Below are 20387 nucleotides of genomic sequence, written 5' to 3'. Positions count from 1 at the left end.
TTACACGTATCCATTTCGCTGTTAAATTTTACTACATTGTAAAATAAGTAGACTTAATTTCGCTTATATTTTGTAGCATTTTTTTTTAACTACTTACAAATTAAATTTTAAATGTATTTTAATATTTTAAAGCATGTCCCACGTATTTATAGGTTTACTTACTCGTATCTATTTCGCTGCGAAATTTATATTTATACTACTTTTTAAATATAAATACTAAATTTCGCTTATATTTTGTGGCATTTTTTAAAACTATTTTTTAAAGTCTGTCACACACACTTATCGCTTTACTTACCAGCTGTATGCGAAACTTATCCCAGCTAATACAAATTGAATCAATTTTCAATATAAACTGTCTGCTGCCTTTGAACCCAAGCAATAAGAAATATGCACTTTAATAAACTGACTATTTATTTTCGATATAAACTATACTATATGTAAGTGTGTGTGTGTGTGTGTGCGAGAATAGAGCAAAAAAAATTATAATGTTATTTATGACTGGCAATAATAGTCCTTAATCGATTGATGTGCGTAAGCAAAGGGCATGCAGCATTTCGGTTTGCCAAAGTTGCGTCTTCAGTTTCCTGTATAAGCCCCATTCGATTTATTTGCTGACCCAGTTTTCATTCGATGCCCCATCTGTGCTGGGATTGAGACTGAGTTTGGATGCTGCTCCTGGGCTTGGGCTTGGGCTTGGTCTTGGAATGGGAGAATGAGAATGAGAGTTTGCCTGGTTGCTGCTGTCTATAATCCAGAGATTACATGTGACACACGCATACGTTGCAGCTTATTTTTCATTTCTTCGACTGTCGTTGCGTATTTCATAGAGTGCTGAGCACGATGAGAAGCACGGAGAAGGAGGTGTGTGGGTGTGGGTGGAGGTCTCGTCTGTTGGCAGCTGCTGTATTGCATTGTAGTTTGCATAAATAATTGAGCAGCTCATATCAAAGAAATGAAGCTTTGCCCAAATCGCACGAGTTGAGCCCTCAATTTCCAGCTGTATAAAATGGAAATGCATCAAAACACAAAATGCAATTTGTCTTTTTTTTTGTGTTAAATAAAAAAGTTTAATCGTTCTTCATTTTAATGTACATAGTTTTGTGTGTTTGATCTTTGTTGTTGTAGTACGTGGTTAAGAACAACAATTCAGTATTTGTTTTCATTTTTTTCTTACTTTTTTCTAGTGACATTTGCATATGTCTTTTGTTTCCTTTCCCTTTTTTTCTGCTATGATTTTTTTTGCTTTTATTTCTATATTATGGCATGTGTTTTTTTGCTATTGATTTATGGTTTTTGTTTATGTTTATGCTTTTTTTTTACTTTGTGGTTGATTTCCTCCCAGTTAGAAATATATTTAGTACGCATTATAGTTAGTTATATATATTTTGACTAATTTGTAATTTACTTTTTGTTTTATCTCGTTCAATTCAACGTCTAAAAGTATACGCATTGCGTTCTCTTTTACAGTTCAATTGCTTTATTTAAACTAACATAATAACTAATAGCTATACATTGAGTATTTATGCTGTATGTGGCTTAACTTAATAACTAACTCCTAATTACACATTCCATACTCACACACACACACACTCACATTCAAACATTCTCGCATTCATTCTTGTCTAAAGTTGGACTAATTAACTTGCATAAACAGGAATTGTTGTTGTTTGTATGTTGACCTACCATAAATCGGGAATTAATATAGTTCGCTTTAATACATGGCAAATGTAATATTCAAATTCAGAGCTGGAAAATTGTCTGGCTCTCCTCTTATATAAAGTCTATAAAATTAGCTTATCTTAGAGATACTTTTATACCTATGCACATATTGATTGGTTGATTCTGTTGTTGAGCTGGATGACAATGGGAAGACGCTGAGGGATGTCGAAATTAATTAATATACATTTCAGTTGTATTACTAAACTGAATTTCAATGGTAACAACTTTGATTGATCTGAAACAATTTAATTAAAATTATTATTGCAATGCTTTTGATTTATTTTGTACTAATGAAAGAGGAAGTTGTGGAATTTTGAGTATTACAATTTAACATTCTGAGTAAGTTATGGAATTGTGAATATTACAATTTAACATTCTGAGTCTTCATTTGCAACGATTTTTATAACATTCAGTGATACTTTTTTCTGGATGTGATTAACATTAAATTTTACAATTTATTTCAGCTTTCGATGAGCGTTCTCATAATCATTTTTATGATAATAGTCTGCAATGCAGCAATAACATTGATTGCGAAAATTATAATGCGGCCTTAGCTTAAATTTAATTATAATTTAATTGTAGTCATATTTGGAATCACAACGATAGAAGCCTCGGCCACAAATTTTAATTACATTACCAATTTAAATAACTTTTGTCGCCAATAATTGAGCTATTTTCAAATACAATTTGTGCGTTGCCGTTCGCATTACCGTTATTCCCTCTGTTTGTTGTGTTTGTGTTATGCCAATAAAATTAAAATGCAAAAAACGAGTATGAAATTCAAAAGGAAAAAAAGCATGAAAATTGTTATTTTTACTGGAGCAATTGATAAAAATTTATGCGGCATTTATGTGGCGTGTCAACATGAATTTTATTGAGTTAGCCATTCGCATGGCACATTTTCCTCTTTTCCATTTTTCTACTTTTCCACTTTCCCACTTTTGCCACCGCAATCCGTATAGACATTGTCCCCGCGGTGTTTAATTAAATTAATTTATATAATTTCCATGCGAATACGCAAATCAAATTGCAAATGCCTATTGATTGCATATCAAAATAGCTGCGCAAATATAATTAAAAAATGTAATTAGTAATTTTTGGATGCGTGTAAACGATGAATCACAAATCAACTTGAAGCCATTTATTATTTATCGAATCGAAATTGAACTAATTTTGGGGTTCATAGAGAGTTAAATTACTTATTGACTTCGGGTTATTTCAGGCATTCTGAGAATTGATAAACTTCTTATTGAGAATCGGACTCTTAGAAGATCTTCTTTTTTATAAAACTAAATGCTAAAGTACAAGTCGCAGTTATTTTTTGTAGAATCTGAGTCGAACTAGTTTATGTTAAATTACTTCTTGGATTCCAGTTATTTCAGCTTTCTCTTAGAGTTGAAATACTTCTTTTTGGTCACGAAAGGAATTCATTAGACTATTAAAAGATATTCTGTTTAATTAAATGAACTACTTAAATATAGAACGTATTTATTTAATTAAATGGATTGAACTAATTTGGGGTTTATTGAGGGTTCAATTACTTATTCTTGGTTAGAAAATAAGTTGCTTAGACTCTTATATTTTTGATAAAATAAATTCTTAAATAAAGGTTCAATTTCAATCGACATAAAGCCATTTATTATTTATGGAATCGGGGTCGAACTAATTTTAGGTTTATTGGGAGTTAAATTACTTTTTTAATTTGAGTTATTTCAGGTTTACTTAGAGTTGAAATACTTTTTCTTGGTCAGAAAAGAAATTCATCAGACACCAAGAAGATTTTTTTATAGAAATAAATGCTTAAATAAAGTTTATCAAATAGCGTTAAAATAATTTTAAGTTTATTGAGTGCTAAATTAATTTTTCTTAGTCTTCTGATATTTTATTGAACTAAATTCTTAAATAAAAAATTAATTTGTTTGCTATGTGATTCAACTTACATCCATTTGCAATTTATCTAATTGAAGGAAACTAATTCTTTGTTAATTGAGAGTTAAATTACTTCGTCTTCTGGCTGAATTCTATTGAACTAAATGCTTAAATACAAATCGAATTTATTTGTCATGTGGCTTAAAGTCAGTTAGTATTTATCCAATTGGATTGAATAATTTTTGGATTATTTCCGTATTAAATTACATACTCTTGGTCAAGAAATACAGACAGTTTGAAGATCTGATTATTTTGTAAATCAAATGACTTATGTAATGAAAGACATCAGACTGATATTTAAATGAACTAAATGCTTAACTTAAATATATTTCGAATTTATGGAATTGCCTGGAACTAATTCTGATTTAATTGAGAGTTAAATTACTTCGTCTTCAGACCGAATTGTATTGAACTAAATACTTAAATATAAATCGCATTTGCTTGTCATGTGGTTCAGGTTGATCGCAAATTAATTGCTATTTATTGATTTAATTAGCGAAAAAAGTGATGCAAACCAAATAAAGTATAACTTGGCAATTGGTGTGGAGAAAATGCGCAGCGCAAATATTTGCATGATATGGCAATTAATTTAAATATTTTATGGCCACTCAATACGTGTTTTTTTTTATTTTTTTGGTTGTTGTATGTTTGGTTTTTTATCTAATTATTAAATATACCTCGCTGTACAATGCACATTATTTGATTATTTATGTGTTTATTTAAAGATCCAATGTGAAATCTCTTTTGATTTTTTTTTATGATTTTAATATTGTTTTTTCTTTCGCTTGGTTTTTTTGGTTTGCAATGTGATACATTTGATGTGGTAATTACGTTAATACGCGTCAGTTGATGCTTGTTATTTACACGGAGCTTAATAGAACTATATATAATATATGTATAATACACACATGAAATCGTTAATCCAAGGTTGCCATATAATCTTATATGTGTGGGAGAGTGTGAGAGGATAACTCGGAAAACCTGCAGCGTCATTCGAATGTGGTTTAAAACCAGCAGAACTGCACTTAGTATCTAACGGATGTATCTAAGGATGTTGTTAGCCACTTACTTATACTTATACACACTTACACACACATACAATAGATATATATAAATATGTCAAGATAAATATATAGTAGTATGGTTAGTCGGTTAGATATATTTATGTAGATACACTCGCGCACATTTGATGTGTCTGCTTAGATTACACGGATGCTGCTGCCATGCGATCATCTGTGGCAACAGTGGGCGTGGCACGCCTGCTGGCAGCTGCCGCTAACCGCAGGCGACAGTTTAACGTTGCCAGTTGAAGGTTTCGCTGTTGCAGCTGTTGTCGTTGCTGTTGTTGTTGTTGTTGCTGTTCTCGTGTCACTTTCACTGGCCGCAAGTGCGGTGGCCATGGCTCCAGTTTTTGGCCTGCTGCCGTTGTTGCCGTTGCACGTACCCCATGTGGCACGCTGACTAAAGCTGAGCACCAGGCCAACGAGCATAACAATTGTCAGCCAATTGTACTGGCAACCGGATGAGCCAGTTTGCATTGCCTCCGGATGTTCACCTGAAATTATGGCCCGAACTAATTTCAACTTTATTGCATTGTCTTGAGCTTAGATGTTAAATTTGTACTTGAACAATAAGCACTAAATAAATGTGTGTGAGTGTGAGTGTCTGTGTGTGCATGAGAAGTTTGCTTGCAAGTCAAGTTGTTCTTGTTGTTGCTATGTGTCTTTATTTGTTGCGCTCTGTTTGGCTTTTGCACATATAAGTGTTTGTTTGCCTGATGTACTTGTTTTTGTTGCTCCTACTGTCTGTGTCTGTGTGTGTGTGTGTGTGTGTGTGTGAGTGTTTTGTGTGCATAACACATAAATATTTAATTAATGTGCAGCTTCTGTTTACCCAGCTGCCCCAGATGCCCTAAGAGTGTCGACATTTGATGTTCTACCAACTGCAGTTGCTTTTGCTGCTGTCAGTTCAAAATTTCGAATGCAAATTGCACGCAACACACACCACAATAATTAGTTAATTTAACAATGCATAAAATCTATGCAATATTATTGCAATAAACCCGAGTACTAAACAATTAGTGCAATTCAATTGCATTTCCATATTTAACATAATTGCATTTAAAGCCCCCAAAAAACCTGTCTGAAATTGAATTTTAAAGCGCGCTCGAAAGTATGCAGCATAATAAGTTTATTTGGTGCGCTCGAAAGTATGCAGCACAATAAGTTTAATTGCCGATATTAAGTGGACTGCTGAGTTGCTATGCTTCGACTACTCTCCAGGTTCACGATGTTAACTGAAGTGCATACGCACACACACACACCAACACACACCTTGATGGCCACTCGATGCGTGTGCACGCGAGCTGTGTCTCTGCGACTGCGAAGTCAATGCCTTTGCTTGACTCTGCGTTCTTGTAAATTGATTGAGTTCAATTTTTCAAGCAATTAACTTGTGCACTTGAAACTCAATACAATGCGCAAACAAAAACAAAAGAGCGCCGCGCTCTTGGCGCAATGTTTGCAGCGATCTCGATAATAGCAAACGACATGCATGTAAATATTGACTCATATTAAAAACAAGTAAGAAAGCTACAGGCGACTGTTTAATACCCGTTACTCATTTTAAATAAAAGCTAAACAGTGCAGTATTAATTTTAAAATATACCGAATTATTATACCAAAAAATACTAAAAATATACCGAAGGTTTTATTTGGTATATTGATGTAGTACTATATTCAAAGTATACCATAAAGTGCACACTATAATATATACAAGATTAATTAATATACCGCAAAAATACTAAAAATATACCACAGACTATGTTTGGTATATTTATGTGGCACTGCATTCAAAATATTAAATAGAGTGCAAAATATACCACATTGCAGTGCAGTATTAATTTTAAAATATACCGAAAAATACTATAAATATACCAAAGAATATATTTGGAATATTGATGTAGTACTATATTCAAAGTATACCATAAAGTGCACAATATACTATAGACATGATTAATATACCGCAAAATTACTAAAAATATACCACAGACAGTTGGTATATTTATCTGGCACTGCATTAAAAATATAAAATAGAGTGTAAAATATACCACATTTTTGTTTTTACCCATATAAAAGAGCTTCGTTTAAAACTTATTAAATGATTATACAATTTTCAGGAATCTTAATACTATAATTATTATTGTATGCACCAAAAAACTGCTCCAGTTTCAAATTAAGATTGTTATTATTATTGCAAGTATGCAAATGAAATGCTGCAAATTTTGTAAACTTTGCTTTAAACGATTGGAAAAGCGTTTGAAAGAAACCTCATTAAAGAACATCGGAAGTCTCAAAATTGTGTCTGCTGTGTGCGTGCGTGCTCTAACGTGATTTGCGTCATGTGCGTGGCACATCTCAGCGTCCTGTTTCCCATCATCGTTCCCGCCTACCAAAGCAAAAAAGCGAAACAGAAACACAGACAACGCAGAGAGAGTAACTTGAATGCGAACATGGGCTTTTTTCTGTTGCGGTTTGCAGCAGCTGCTTAATAAATTTGAGACCGCAGTGTTGAAAATAAACATATTACGCATACGCAATGTGGGACAGGGAGAGGGGAGGAGATAACTTACTCCCACAGACACACACACTCCCACAAAGGTGTGGGCAGTGGCAAATGTAACGCCGGCAACGCTGTAACGCACAATGTATTTGTTGACAGGACAGGAATTATTAATAACGTACGTGGCGCACATAATTCATCATCAGAGCAGAGCAAAGCAGAGCAGAGCAGAAATAGAGCTGAAGCTGAGCTGAGCTGGGCAGCTGAAGAGCAGAGCTGACACAAGGCCAACCAAAGCCGGGAGATGCCTTCGGCTGTGCATAGCTTAAATGTCTTTGGGCTACGGCTGTGAAAACACAAGTCACAAGCCGGCTAAGCCAAATAAAATGCGCACAAAAAACTCTAGAAAATAACAAAAGCAAACCAACAAAAAAAAATGGAGAAAAAATAAAATAACATTCAAGTAAAATATGCAAAATTAGCGCTGATGGATTTTCAGGAAGGAAACTGGGCATGCACAGAACAAGGGAGAGAGAGAGAAGAGAGAGAGGAAGCAGCTAAGCAAGTAGCAAGTTCCAGGCTCGAGACACACACAAAGGAGGCAGGAATCGGGATGTGAGGATGTAAGGATGTGGGATGCTGCCAGGCAGAGCCAGAGAGAGAGGCAGAGAGTGAAGGACAGACAGACAGACCAGCAAGCAAGCAAGCTGCATTGCACGTTAGTTTTTCGAGTGTTTTTATGAGCAGCTTTGCATACTTTGGCAGTATTTTTACATTTTACAGCGCGTTTTGTTTGTGCAGTCGCCGGATGAGTTGACTGTGTTGCTCTTGCCTGGAGGACTAATGTTTGACAGCTGAGAGTTGAGAGCGAGAGAAATGCTCCTTAAGTGCATCTCTAAAGTAGCCCGATTTGGCTAAGCGGCCATTCAATTATCATTTAACTCACACACATTTTGCATTTACATTTCGATTTAAAACCACATTCTTACTCTTCTTCTCTTATTTTTGCTGCCGTGATTTTAGCTTTCTTTACATTTCACATAATTGAAAACAAAACAGAGAACAGAGTAGAGAGTAGAGAGAACAGAGAAGAAAGGAAAACATTACACAGTTCATTAAAGACGCTTGTTTCGTGCTCCATCGCACATTTATTGTTACATAATTACCATTATCAAGTGCACGCAAGTGCGAAATACTCGTAGCAAAAATGTTGATATCCATTTAAATTGTGATTGTGTGATTTGACACAAAAATATTCTGTGACATCGTGTTGTTGTCGTTGTTGTTGTTCTTGCGACAGCTTAGCTCGTAAACAAAGTCAAATAAAATGTCAAGTGGTCAGTCAAGTGAAGGCCTTGGCCTTTGCTTTGTTTAACACTAATCAGCAAACGAATTGATTAAACGACCCCATCAAGCATTTCGAAATTCCACATTCAATAAGCTTCCACATAAATTAACAATATTCTTAAGCTTCTGATTACTGATTACAAAAAAATGTTTTCTGCTTCACAAGAAGCCAGATAAAGTTAATTATAAATTGAGTAATGCCGACAATGTCTATAACAAAGCATAGTAAGAGATCCACATACCAAAATACTCTTTACATTCTTCAATACAGAGTGTAACAGATTTATATAACTCAATAATTAATGATATGAGAAACATGTCCAGCAGAAATATAATAATGTAAGCTTCAGCTGCAAAGTATGCTATGATTTTTTACAATTTATTTCAAGTATACCGAATTATTTGTTGATTCAATTAAACTTAATATAAATTGAAAAATATGTGCAAAGATTATAGTAAAACAAACTCATTACAATATTGATGAATGAATTATATAAAAGAAAGTGTTCAACAATCAGATCATGTTGGCTGCTATCTCTTCAGTCCACATAAATTAACAAATCTTTTAAGCTTTAGCTGCAAAGTATGCTACACTTTTTTGCTCTTGATAGGAGAGACATTTTTTTGTTTAAGCACTTCAATTTATGGCCCAAGCAAAGTTCTTGCAATTTATGCACTAGAATGCGCTGAAAATGTTTGGCCACACATGGGTTAAGCGCTGAGTCGCCGTTGCTGTTGTCGTTGCTGTTGCCGTGTGCACTATTGTTTAACTTTGCGTGCTTTTCAATTATGCATTAAACTATCGCTTTTATTACAGTTTGCTATAAAAACTATTTGCAGCTGTCCCACTCCACACACACAGTTGCTCTGCTCTGATCCCGCTGTTTGACACTGTGCACATCCGGTTTGAGCTTGATAAGCATTTTCCCCTACTTTTATCGCTATACATGCAATATCAAACCAGCAACCAGCAACCAGAAGCAAGCAGCGAGCAGCAAGCAGCGACCAGCGGCAATGGCAGCTCTCTTCCTGGCCGCCTTTTTATTTTCTACTTTTCTGTGAGTTTATAAATAAAATGTGCATATGCGACACTCGCACACGCAATTCTCGCCGTGACAACGACAAGGGGAAGGGAAGTGAAGAGCGAGGCACTTTGGGGCAAAAATACCAGCGCGCGAACAAAAACCGGAAGCCATGTATCGTAGTCACCGTCACCGTCACCGTCTTTTCCCCCTTTTGCGACGTCGACTTGTTGTCGTCCTGCTTGTCGTCCTGTTATTGTTTTTGCCACACGTCGCGCGGTTGGTAAAAGTTGTGCCCAGCATTTCGGGGGCTTGTTTTTCATTCGGCGCTGACATTTACTTCGCTGTCATTAATTTTAAGCTGCATGCCTCTGGCTCTGTGGCCAAACAGCGCGTACTCATGCTTGCACCTTGCCACTTGCGACTCGCCACTCGCCATTTGCCACTGGCAAAACTTGCATGCAATGCAACCATTCGTGAACCTCATCTCGGCCCATCAATTGCCAAAAAAGCTTTCAGCTCTCCCTCGAATTTATTTTGAATGTGCATTAAGCGGATAGTTATTGTAAGCGTATTCTCGATGCCACTGAATTTTTAAGCCGCTTTTTAATCAATAACACATCCACAGAACTCTTTAGAGAAGAGGTTCTTATAAAGGTTCAGCTATGCTTCGCCTTTATTTAATTCGTTTGTCGACTACCGATGTCTTTAAATTTAACAGCAATTAAGGAAATTACATTATTATCTGGTGTTTTTTTTTGGAGGGTTTTGCTTAAGCCGTTTTCATTTACACCATTGTTGAAATTAAATAAGGATTATGAGCAGCAGACAGTAAAGTTATTAATTATTACTTCTAAGAGTCCAAAACTACAATTATGTCTATGAAATGAAATTTGATTGAATTTAAAAGCAAAAAGAATTGTAAGCTGGAACTTTTATGGCTACTACTAATGAGCTCGAAGGATATTATAATATTATGACTTCCCAAAAAGTTGAATAATTTGAATAGGATTAATTTTGTATATTTATGTATTTTTTCGGTATATACATTTTTGCTATTAAAGTATTTTATTTATTTATTAGCTTATTTTATTTTTATATTGAATGTATTTGTGGTTAATAGTTAGAAGGAAGTATCTCCGATAATCACCAATATTTTTTGTATTATGTATCTAGTATAATTTAAATGTACGTTTATTCAGTATGTTGATAAATATAATATATGGTATATTTTGGAATTTGTTCGGTATATGATTTTTGCATTTAAGGAATCTTTTCGGTATGCTTAAGTGGTATATTTTAATCATAATACTGCATTGTTTTGCACTTATTAAAATTATTTGTATGTAATAGGCAGAAGGAGGCATCAAAAATTTTTATAGAAATTATAATTTTATAATTATAACTTGAGCAATCTTTTTCTATATCAGTCCAATATTCTAATTTCATAATATGCATTTTGCAATTCAATTGAATATTAAATAGCTAAAGTAAGAAAGCTAAAGGAAGAATTGCTTAAGATCCTCCTATTTAAATCTAAAACAATTCTCGCACTTTACGACTTCCAACCACTTCAATATGGTTTTCATAGTTGTAATTATTTGGTTTAACTTGAGGCTTTCAACTTATCTTCGAGGAAGTGAGCTCAAGTTACAGGCTTTTAGCCTTTGGACCTAGCTGACAATTCTGTCTGGCTATCTGACTGTCTAACTGTCTGTCTCTCTTCCTTAAAATCCAATTGAAAAGTTTTGATTTTCATTTAATTTTTATTCTTATTCTTATTTCTGTTTGGATTTTGTTTTGATTTTATTTTTGGCACGGAAACTATTTGCAAAGTTTTACATTAAATGCGCAAATACGCATTATGTTTTTCTCTCTCTCTCTCTCAGTCTTTCTATGGCCTGTGTTTGTTTGTCTCTTGTTAGCCAACTATCTATCAGAGATAGATAGATACTGCTGCTGTTCTTGGCTGTCTGTTTGCTTGTCTGAGCTGTCTGTCCGTTCGTGTATCCGTGTCTTTTGCTGCTATCTCCCGTAATACGTTCTAACAATATTGTCGTTTGTCGCATTTCTCCATTTTTCGTTTTTCGTTTGCAAAAAACTTTTTGCACTGGGCTGAAATAATAATTGAATGTCACTTGAACGACAGCCGAATACCCCTTTAACTTGCCTCCTCCCCCTCTCTACGCTCTTCGAAAGTAACAACAATTTTGTCAAAGTGACAAAATGGCGTTTCGAGCCAAAAACTAGAAACTTGCTGCTTTGCTGCTTTCTTGCAGGCTTAGCCAAGTTTCTATCGCATTACGACACACTCGAATAGTACGTCTCTCTTTTCATGTATGTGAATCGTCTCTCTTTGTATATTTATTGTGTGTGTATGTGTGTGTGAGTGTGTGTATGTGTTACCACATTTTATCAGCGGTTTTGTTGGCTTTCGACTTTGCTGGCTTACAAGGAATCTGGGCCGAAAATTTGAATTGAATTTTGAGCAGTTCAAGAGGAATTTTTAATTGAGAGCCATGGCCAAAACTAATGCACACTGCAAATCTTAGCACTTTGCAGGGCTTTGCTGGCTTTGGGATTTCTGGCTTCGGTTTTCTGGCCTCTTCTCACAGACGGACAGACTGAAAAGACAGACCGCAAAAATAGTTTTGTTCGTTTGCTGGCCTCAAATCCTCAAAAAGACAAGCAACGACCGCATTTAAAGTCTCTGAAAGCGACTCATATAAATCACGAATGAATTAAGTGTGGTTTGTGTGCTTTAGTTGCTCTTGTTGTTGTTGTAGTGTTGTGTGTGTGAGCTGATATTATTGCTGTATTCGTTGGCCAGTTATATTTGCTATCTCTTTTGCAATGCGCTGCTGCTGCTTCTTGCTTTTTTGCGCGCGTTTCATTTCGTCGTCTTTCTTTTTTGTTTGTCGTCCTTTGATAAACTTGAGACGTGCGGCCACCGTGTGGGTGTACGTATGTGTGTGTGTGTGGGTGTGTGTGGCAAGTGTGTGTGGTTTACTGTGTTTATATAAGTCAAAGCCAGACTGAGATTGAGTGTGAGCTTCTCCCCCTGACTTTGGAACGCTCGTCATTTGAGTCATTGCGGTCAAGGCGCCTTTGACGTGCCTCCAGAGTGAGTGAGATGGTGCGTGTGTGTGTGCGTGTGTGTGCTTGGCTATTTTAATACTTTATTTGCACGTGTTGACGTCTTGCCTCCGCTTCACTGTTATCTCCCTTTCTCCATCCACATTACGTATACGCACTGGGGATTAGCAGGCCCAAAGGTCCTTGATGCTCAGCGAAGCACAAAAGCAAAATGACAGCGTGGACTTGACTCCAAATGGGGATTACCCAACAAATTGTGCTGCTAATGTGGCGCACTCTAGCAGCAAGTTTTCGTTGTGTATTACATTGATACTTAGCAAAGCAAAGCAAAGTAAGAATACAAGAAGAGAAAGCAGCTTGCATAAAAACTGCACAAAAATGTAAAGTTTCCATTCTTTGGGAAGTTAATTGACGCCCCCGCAATTAGAGAAGCGAATGTTGTACAATACTCGACGATGCTGACGTATGTGAAACTGCGATGCACTTCGTTGGCTCTGGCTTCTTTTGCCTTGTAAGCGCATGTCCTTGGCAACGCCTTCGCCTTTGCTTTTGCTTTTGCCGGCGAAACTTTGTCCATCTCCCAAGCGTGTGTGTGTTAGTCTATGTGTGTGAGTGTGTGTGCTGTACGAATTTAATTGAGTGCTAAATGGCACGTAAACTGATAGGTCAAAACACACACACACAGACATACATAGAGTAGACACACACAGACACTGAGAAGTAAATGTGCGCTCATCAGCAAGAAGAACCAGTTGCTTGTCAGTGTGTGTGTGTGTGTTCGAATTCCCTGCCATTAATCAAAGCACTAAGCATTCGTTGAAAGCAATTTATATTGTTATCGAATCATGGGAATACGAGAGTCGAGAGTTGAGAGTCCGAGTAGTCTATTCAAACATATACACATATCTATAACAAAGGAACAAGAGAAGAGCTCTCATCAAGGATTTGTCGAGTTCACAGTACACTGAGTTATAGATTCCAATTAAAAATGTGAGCGGAGTGAAAGACGTCTGCGCATAATTCATAACTATCGATTTACACAGCTCAAATATTATATTTTATTATTTAAATTAACTCAGCTGACAGCTGCTGCTGCTGCTGTTGCAGAGATTTCCAATTTGGCTAGCAAATAAATGAGTTTCGTACAGATTTCAATTAGTTGTGCTGACAGCCAAGTGTTCATTCAGTTCAAAAGGTTTTCGTTCACACTTCCACACTGAACACAGGCTTCTAGCTGGCAGTCTGATTTATCTATCGGGTTTTATCAAAGCACTGCAGACACACGGACTCACTCACTTCCAAATCGTTGAATCGCTTGTGCTTCGGCGCTTTGGCAAATCCTTTTACTTTACACGTCGCATAACACTCATACGCACTGTGTGCCGCCAACAGCATTTTGAATTACTTTTTTGATGTTTGACGCCTGATTAAGCAGCTGCCATAGAGTCTTTGACAAGCAGCAACATTGAATTACCAGCAAGCAGCCATCTAGCTGCCAGTTATTAACTACCAACAACAGAGTCTCGAGATGTAACTCGTAATTCGGCAATTGAGTTTATTCTGTGTGGCCAGCAAGCAGGCAATCAAATTAGAATTCTCTTTCTGGCCTACGACAAGCTGATTGATTGACTCACTCACTCACTGGCTCGACTCGATCTCCAAAGTGCTTAAATGATGCCAAATTAAGCAAGAGTGCACTTTGCGTTCAACTTCCGAGAAGTACTTTCAAAAACTACGTAAATCAGTTGACAAAACATTAGTTATTAGTCATTATGTAGTCAGAACTTATTTGTAGCAAAAGTTCATAAATTATGCAATGATAAGTTGACATTTGGCATACATTTCCATTTGTACTTTGTGCTGTTTAAATTACGAGCAGAATATTAAATTGTTGCTTTGATTGTTGCAAATGATTCGTTGACCCAAATGCAACAAGTGCACAATTTCAATTTAAATTAAAATAAATAACCTTAAGACTGCAGCTGCTGTTGCAACTTGCAACTTCTTTTCAAAGGGAAATCTAATATTGTCTGTGAGCAACACAGAAAAACGAGCTCAAGGAATTTATCATTCATAGTTGCGCAATATCAAACATCAATGTGAATACGTTTTTGGGTAAATTCTACAAAAACTAATTATATTATTTATTTATTTCATTTAGCATTTCATTCGTAAGCAACGACAACGACAACAAGTCAAGCCAAAAGGATCCGGACATTTGTAACAATTTAATATGTATGTAAGTCCTTTTGCACTTAGAGTCTGACTGCTTCCCATTTTAAATTGTAGTTAAAGTTCACTAAAGCTGTCAATGAGCTAAACATTGCAACCAGAGATGGTGACAATATCTTCTTCTTTTTATACCCGCTACCCATAGGGTAGAAGGGTATTATAACTTTGTGCCGGCAGGAAATGTATGTAACAGGTAGAAGGAGGTATCTCCGACCCTATGAAGTATATATATTCTTGATCAGCGTCAACAGCCGAGACGATATAGCCATGCCCGTCTGTCCGTCTGTCCGTCTGTCCGTCTGTGTGTCTGTCCGTCTGTGTGTCTGTCCGTCTGTCCGTATGAACACCTAGATCTCAGAGACTATAAGAGATAGAGCAATAATTTTTTTTTTCGACAGCATTTGTTATGTTTGCACGCAGATCAAGTTTGTTTCAAATTTTTGCCACGCCCACTTCCGCCCCCGCAAATCAAAAAAAATCGAATAACAAGCGTAAATTTAAAGCTAGAGCTGTGAATTTTGGTATATACTATAATTACTATAGTAGTTATGATTCCTGAAAATTTGGTTGAGATCAGATAAAAATTGTGGAAGTTATTAAAGAAATACTTTTGTATGGGCAAAAACGCCTACTTACTAGGGCTCTTAGTTGCTTTGGCCGACAATCTGGTACATTGTGCCGTCTATGGTATATTTTGAATGGTGTGTTGTATCGATATACCAAACATACCATTTGGTATATTTTAGTATTTTTATTAGTATTTTCGGTATATTTTGAAAATAATACCGCAATTTTTTGCCCTTATTAAAAATGGGTAGCGGGTATCTCACAGTCGAGCACACTCGACTGTAACTTTCTTACTTGTTTTTTTTTTGGTATTTTTTGGGGCCGAGAACTTTGTCGTGGCCATAACAATATGTTGTGTTCTGTTGTGTCATGTTGTGTGTGTGTGTGTGTGGGAGGATGTTGTGTTCATGTCCTCCAAAGTTGGCAACTAAACGAGCATGGAAAGTCCGCTTGGTTTCCTCTAGCTGCAGTTTACCTGCCTCTCTTGGCTCTCGCTCTGCGTGCAGCCTCAAGTGCTCTATAAGTAGTGCTCCTATCCTACCATCTAACTGCATGTGTGTGTGTGTGTGTGTGTGAGTGCGCGTTTAGTTACAGCATTTTGTGGTTAGTAAAACATTGCAGCTTCAGCTCAGCTTACCAGCCCAGGCCAAGCCAACACACAGACAGAGACGAAAACTTGGCCAACAAACCAGCACAAGTTGCATTCTGGGTCAGCTTCTGCCGCTTGGCCGCTGGGGAGCGTGGCCATTGCAAGTCAGCGTGTAAGTGGCAGACAGACAGTCGAGGGGTTGGCAGAGGGAGAGGGGAGGAGGAGGGGGAGAGGCGACTATCTGACAGTCTGTACATATGCTATAAGCAGACGCCATTGCGGAGCACCTCAAATATTATTACCAGCATTTTTACTGATATTGTCGTGTGGCTTAAATGAGACTCGACACAGCTCTTCTGTTCCCCTCTCTGCACTCCCTCCTCCCCCGCTGCTTAACTGGACATGTATTAAAGGCAACTCGCAGAGAAATGTTGTTAAAAAAGTTTGCCGCAGCAGCAAATAAAAATCTGAGCGAGCGATGCTGCAGCTGCAGCAACTTTAATCCAATTTCAAGTAAGCGACTCGAAAATGAGTTTGCCGCACTTGAGCAATGTTGCAGGAGGAGGAGATGTGAAGGAGAAGGATGGAGAAGGGAGGCATGGCTGTTTGGTTAAAGTGCTTGCAAAACGATGACATATTTTTGCACAGTGCTTGTTGTGGCATTAAAAATGCAGCAACATAATAAAATATTACGTATACGCCGCATGCAGTGCACAAATTGCTGAAATACAATTACGAACAAGCCAACAATGAGCACGTGTGTGTGTGTGTGAGAGAGACTGTGTGTGTGTGCGTTTGAGTATGGCATATAAAGAAACATGAGAATTTTTATTTAATTTAACTGAAGTTGTCGTTGTTGTTGTTGCTGCTGCTTTGTTCGCGTTTGTAGCAAGCGAACGCTGGCGCACTTGAAAGTTGTGCAACGCATGCACGGCTCAGTCGAGCGCTTAATTTGCAACATTTCTTTTGTTACAAGTAGGCAACATGTCGCAGCCACGCCCCGAAATGAGCCAGTCACCCAGCTAGCACATTGTAAATAAGATGTAATAATTTTCCACAGCGACTCTTTTTTTTTTGGGGGGGGAACCAGGCAGACGGCTGACTTATTGTGAGGGGGTTGCATAAATGTCTGCAAAGGAACAAAAACCTATTAAGCTGCTTGTGACAGTTTCAAAGAAAGCAGCGCGAAGGGGGGAAGGAGGGGAACTAAAGTCATCAGGATTGGAGCACAAAAAAAGAAAAACGAGACGCAGCATTGCATGTTGCAATTGACAGCGGCAAGACGCAGCTGCAGCGATGGCTAAAAGCCGCACAGCCAAGCAGCCAAGACAAGCGCGATATTGTACAAGACACGCACACATATACAATATATACACACACACACACATACACACTCCTACACACACCTATTATAAAGCATTCGCCCTGAAGCGGCAGCTGCAGCTGCTGCAGCAGCCCAAAAAAAACCATTTTGTAATTAAGTGCTGCACCCGCTGTCTGTGTGAAACAGCGAGCGCATTAGTATGTGTGAGAGACTGAGAGTGTGTGCATGTGTGTGTGTGTAGTTATTGGTGGTGTGTAATGAGCGTAAACTAAGCGCTTGGCTTGGCTTGGCCAAATGGCAGCTGCTGTTGTTCGCCTTGGGCAACTTCGAAGGGGGGCAGCAGAGGGGGAGGAGAACAGGAGCGGGGGCGTGGTCATGTTTGTGCATTTGTTTGTTTACTCAAGTTTTCGCCCGTTCGTGCGATTTTTTTACAACTTTAAATTAGAAATTCCATGAACTGCGAACGGAGCAGCATAAAGTACAAAAAACACGCACGCGTTTCGTATCATTACGAGTATTTGTATTCAGTATTTTGTATTTTCGTGTGTTTTTTTATGCGACATGGCTAAGCGTTTAATTATCAAAGTTTTCTTAACTTCCAAGGCAATACAACAGGTATATCGATAAACTCAAGCGACAATCGAATAAGAGCATAAGCAAACAGCAAACGGAGGTGTTCGAGAGGGAAAGAGAGAGACAGAAAGAGAGAGAGAGAGACAGAGAGACAGAGAGAGACAGAGAGAGAGAGAGAGAGACTGAGTGTAAACTTGGATTTGACCAAAAATAAAGAAAGGAAGCTACAGACGAGTGTGCTCAACTGTGTGATACCCGTGCAGTATTATGATACCAATAATACCAAGGGGTTAATGTACTGCAAAAATATATCAATGAGTATACCATATGTGGTGTATTGATATAGTACTACATTCGAAATATACCATAGAGAATGAAATATACTGTGATAGAGTCGATCAAAGCAAAACAGTGCAAAATATACCACATAATATACCACAAAAATACTTAAATATGCCGAAAGTCATATTTGGTATATCCATGAATATACCATAGACTGTGTGATACCCGTGTGGTGTTATGATTAAAATATACCAATTAATGTACCGCAAAAATACGAAAAAATATATAATTGAGTTATGTGGTATATTGATATAGTAAAACATACGAAATATACAGTGATAGAGTCGATAACCATTTTGAATAAAAGCAAAACAGTGCAAAATATACCACATAATATACAACAAAAATACTTAAATATGCCGAAAGTCATATTTGGTATATAGATGGATATACCATAGATGTCAAAGTATACTGTGATGTATTGGCTACTTATATAGAAAAAAAAACATAAATATACCAAATAATATATAAAAAAATACTAAATTAATACGAAGTATATATTTGGTATATCGTACTATATTCGAAAGAGGTCAAAATATTGTCAGACAAAGCATGGAGTCGGAGAAACCTCCTTCACATACATTTTCTGCCAACACAAAGTTATAATACCCTTATATTTTCTGAGTGCCGGGTATAGAAATAGAAAGCAATCTTAGCGTAGAACACTTCACTACTTAATACTGAATTGTGCTTGTAATTCACCGGCAAACACGAAACGATTTTTCACAGTGAATTTCATAGCAAAAGTCGAACTTGGATCGAGGAGCAAAGGTCAGTTTGAACTTTTTATGCTCTGCTTAGAATGAAGTTATTTTTTTTAAAGGTTGCCATCAGGATTACGTTGCCTTTGTCGCAGAGCAGAGATGAGCTCTGCAATATTCCGGTGAGTCAGCAGCAAACTGTGTGTGTTTGGACCACAGGCCAAAGGGCATTGGGAACGCAACAAACTTGGCCTTTGAATGCTGCCGCAGCCGCCGCTTTTGTATGTTTCTGCTGCTGGATGACATAACGAATGTCAAGTCAAATACTGCCAATGAATGACTTTAGATTATTTAATACGCTTTTTACGTGGCAAAAAGTTCAATTTGAAGATGCCAAGGCATTTATAGTTAAAATGGTTTCGAGATAATGATAAACAGAGTTCTCTGAGAGCTTTTGTTGGACAAAATAATATATTAATTAAATCTATTTTAATAAATAACATTTTGCGATAATATAATATTAACACGTTTACATACATCTTTTGATAAATAAATTTCAATATTTTTACGCATTTGGTAGAAAAAAGGAATTAATAAGCATAAGCATAAATATAAATAATATAATAATAAAAATTTAGGTTTTTTGTTTTGAAAGTTCTCTACAAAATGTATGATTAGTTTATTAAAATCTTTTACCATGCATAATAGCTTTAAATCAGCAACAAATCATTATTCATGTTTGAATTTAATTTAGTTAAAAATTGTTCTATCTTTTCAGCTTTCCATGGCATTGGCTTAGTTCTGCATTTAATCTTTTGCTCTGGTTTTTGTAAAATTAGCACAAAATGGCTGGAACATTGCGAATGCCAATTGTCTGGCTACATAAGAGAGCTTGGCGACATCAACATATATTCTAGCTATCCTAGCACACTCACACATACATACACACACACTCTCATACATATAACACTCGTAATCACACTAACTCCCACACAAAAAAAACACATACATATATACAGATATATTTGAACAAAGCAACGCGAAAGTAGTAGAAAAAGTAGCAGCGTTTTTTTCTCCGTCAGCGCTTGGCGTTTATTTTCAATTTGTGCGAGAATTATACACACACACATACACAAGCAAACACATACACATATATAGTATTTACTAACACTAACACAAAAGTATTCGCAGTCGTGTGTGTAGGAAAAAAAGAAAGCATAGCTTTAGCCAGTGCATGGCCCTAAGCCATTGTTTTTAGTCTTTGGCTATATTTTAAGGTTATTTTGGAGTCGGAGTAAAGTAGGTGGCAAAGAGGAGAGGCGAGCGGTGAGATGAGGTGAGCAGAGAGTGAGCTGGCAGCTGCTTGTGTCCCTTTCGGGCGTTTT

General features: G+C 36.8%; 2 protein-coding genes across 5 annotated transcripts in view; both read right to left on the bottom strand.

Moving 5' to 3' along the window:
• The window catches only part of LOC133845971 (kin of IRRE-like protein 2), a 151351-nt gene that overhangs the window by 17072 nt on the left and 113892 nt on the right, over positions 1 to 20387 (bottom strand). For 2 of the 4 annotated variants that reach the window (XM_062280665.1, XM_062280666.1), the window contains exon 7: positions 3922 to 5221. The exons of 1 other annotated variant lie outside the window; for it this stretch is intronic. In XM_062280665.1, coding sequence (XP_062136649.1) covers positions 4878 to 5221 — 344 coding nt within the window. In that variant the 3' untranslated portion in view covers positions 3922 to 4877. Of the gene's footprint in view, positions 1 to 3921; positions 5222 to 20387 lie in introns of those variants that run through there. One more of the 4 variants, XM_062280667.1, reaches the window with a different exon arrangement.
• Positions 1 to 20387, bottom strand: part of LOC133845969 (palmitoleoyl-protein carboxylesterase NOTUM) — a 75668-nt gene that overhangs the window by 37992 nt on the left and 17289 nt on the right. The window lies entirely within an intron of this gene.

Source organism: Drosophila sulfurigaster, chromosome 3, assembly GCF_023558435.1.
Source record: "Drosophila sulfurigaster albostrigata strain 15112-1811.04 chromosome 3, ASM2355843v2, whole genome shotgun sequence".
Classification (NCBI taxonomy): domain Eukaryota; kingdom Metazoa; phylum Arthropoda; class Insecta; order Diptera; family Drosophilidae; genus Drosophila; species Drosophila sulfurigaster.
Note: the sequence above shows the minus strand (reverse complement) of the source record. Positions and strands in the feature narration are given on the sequence as shown.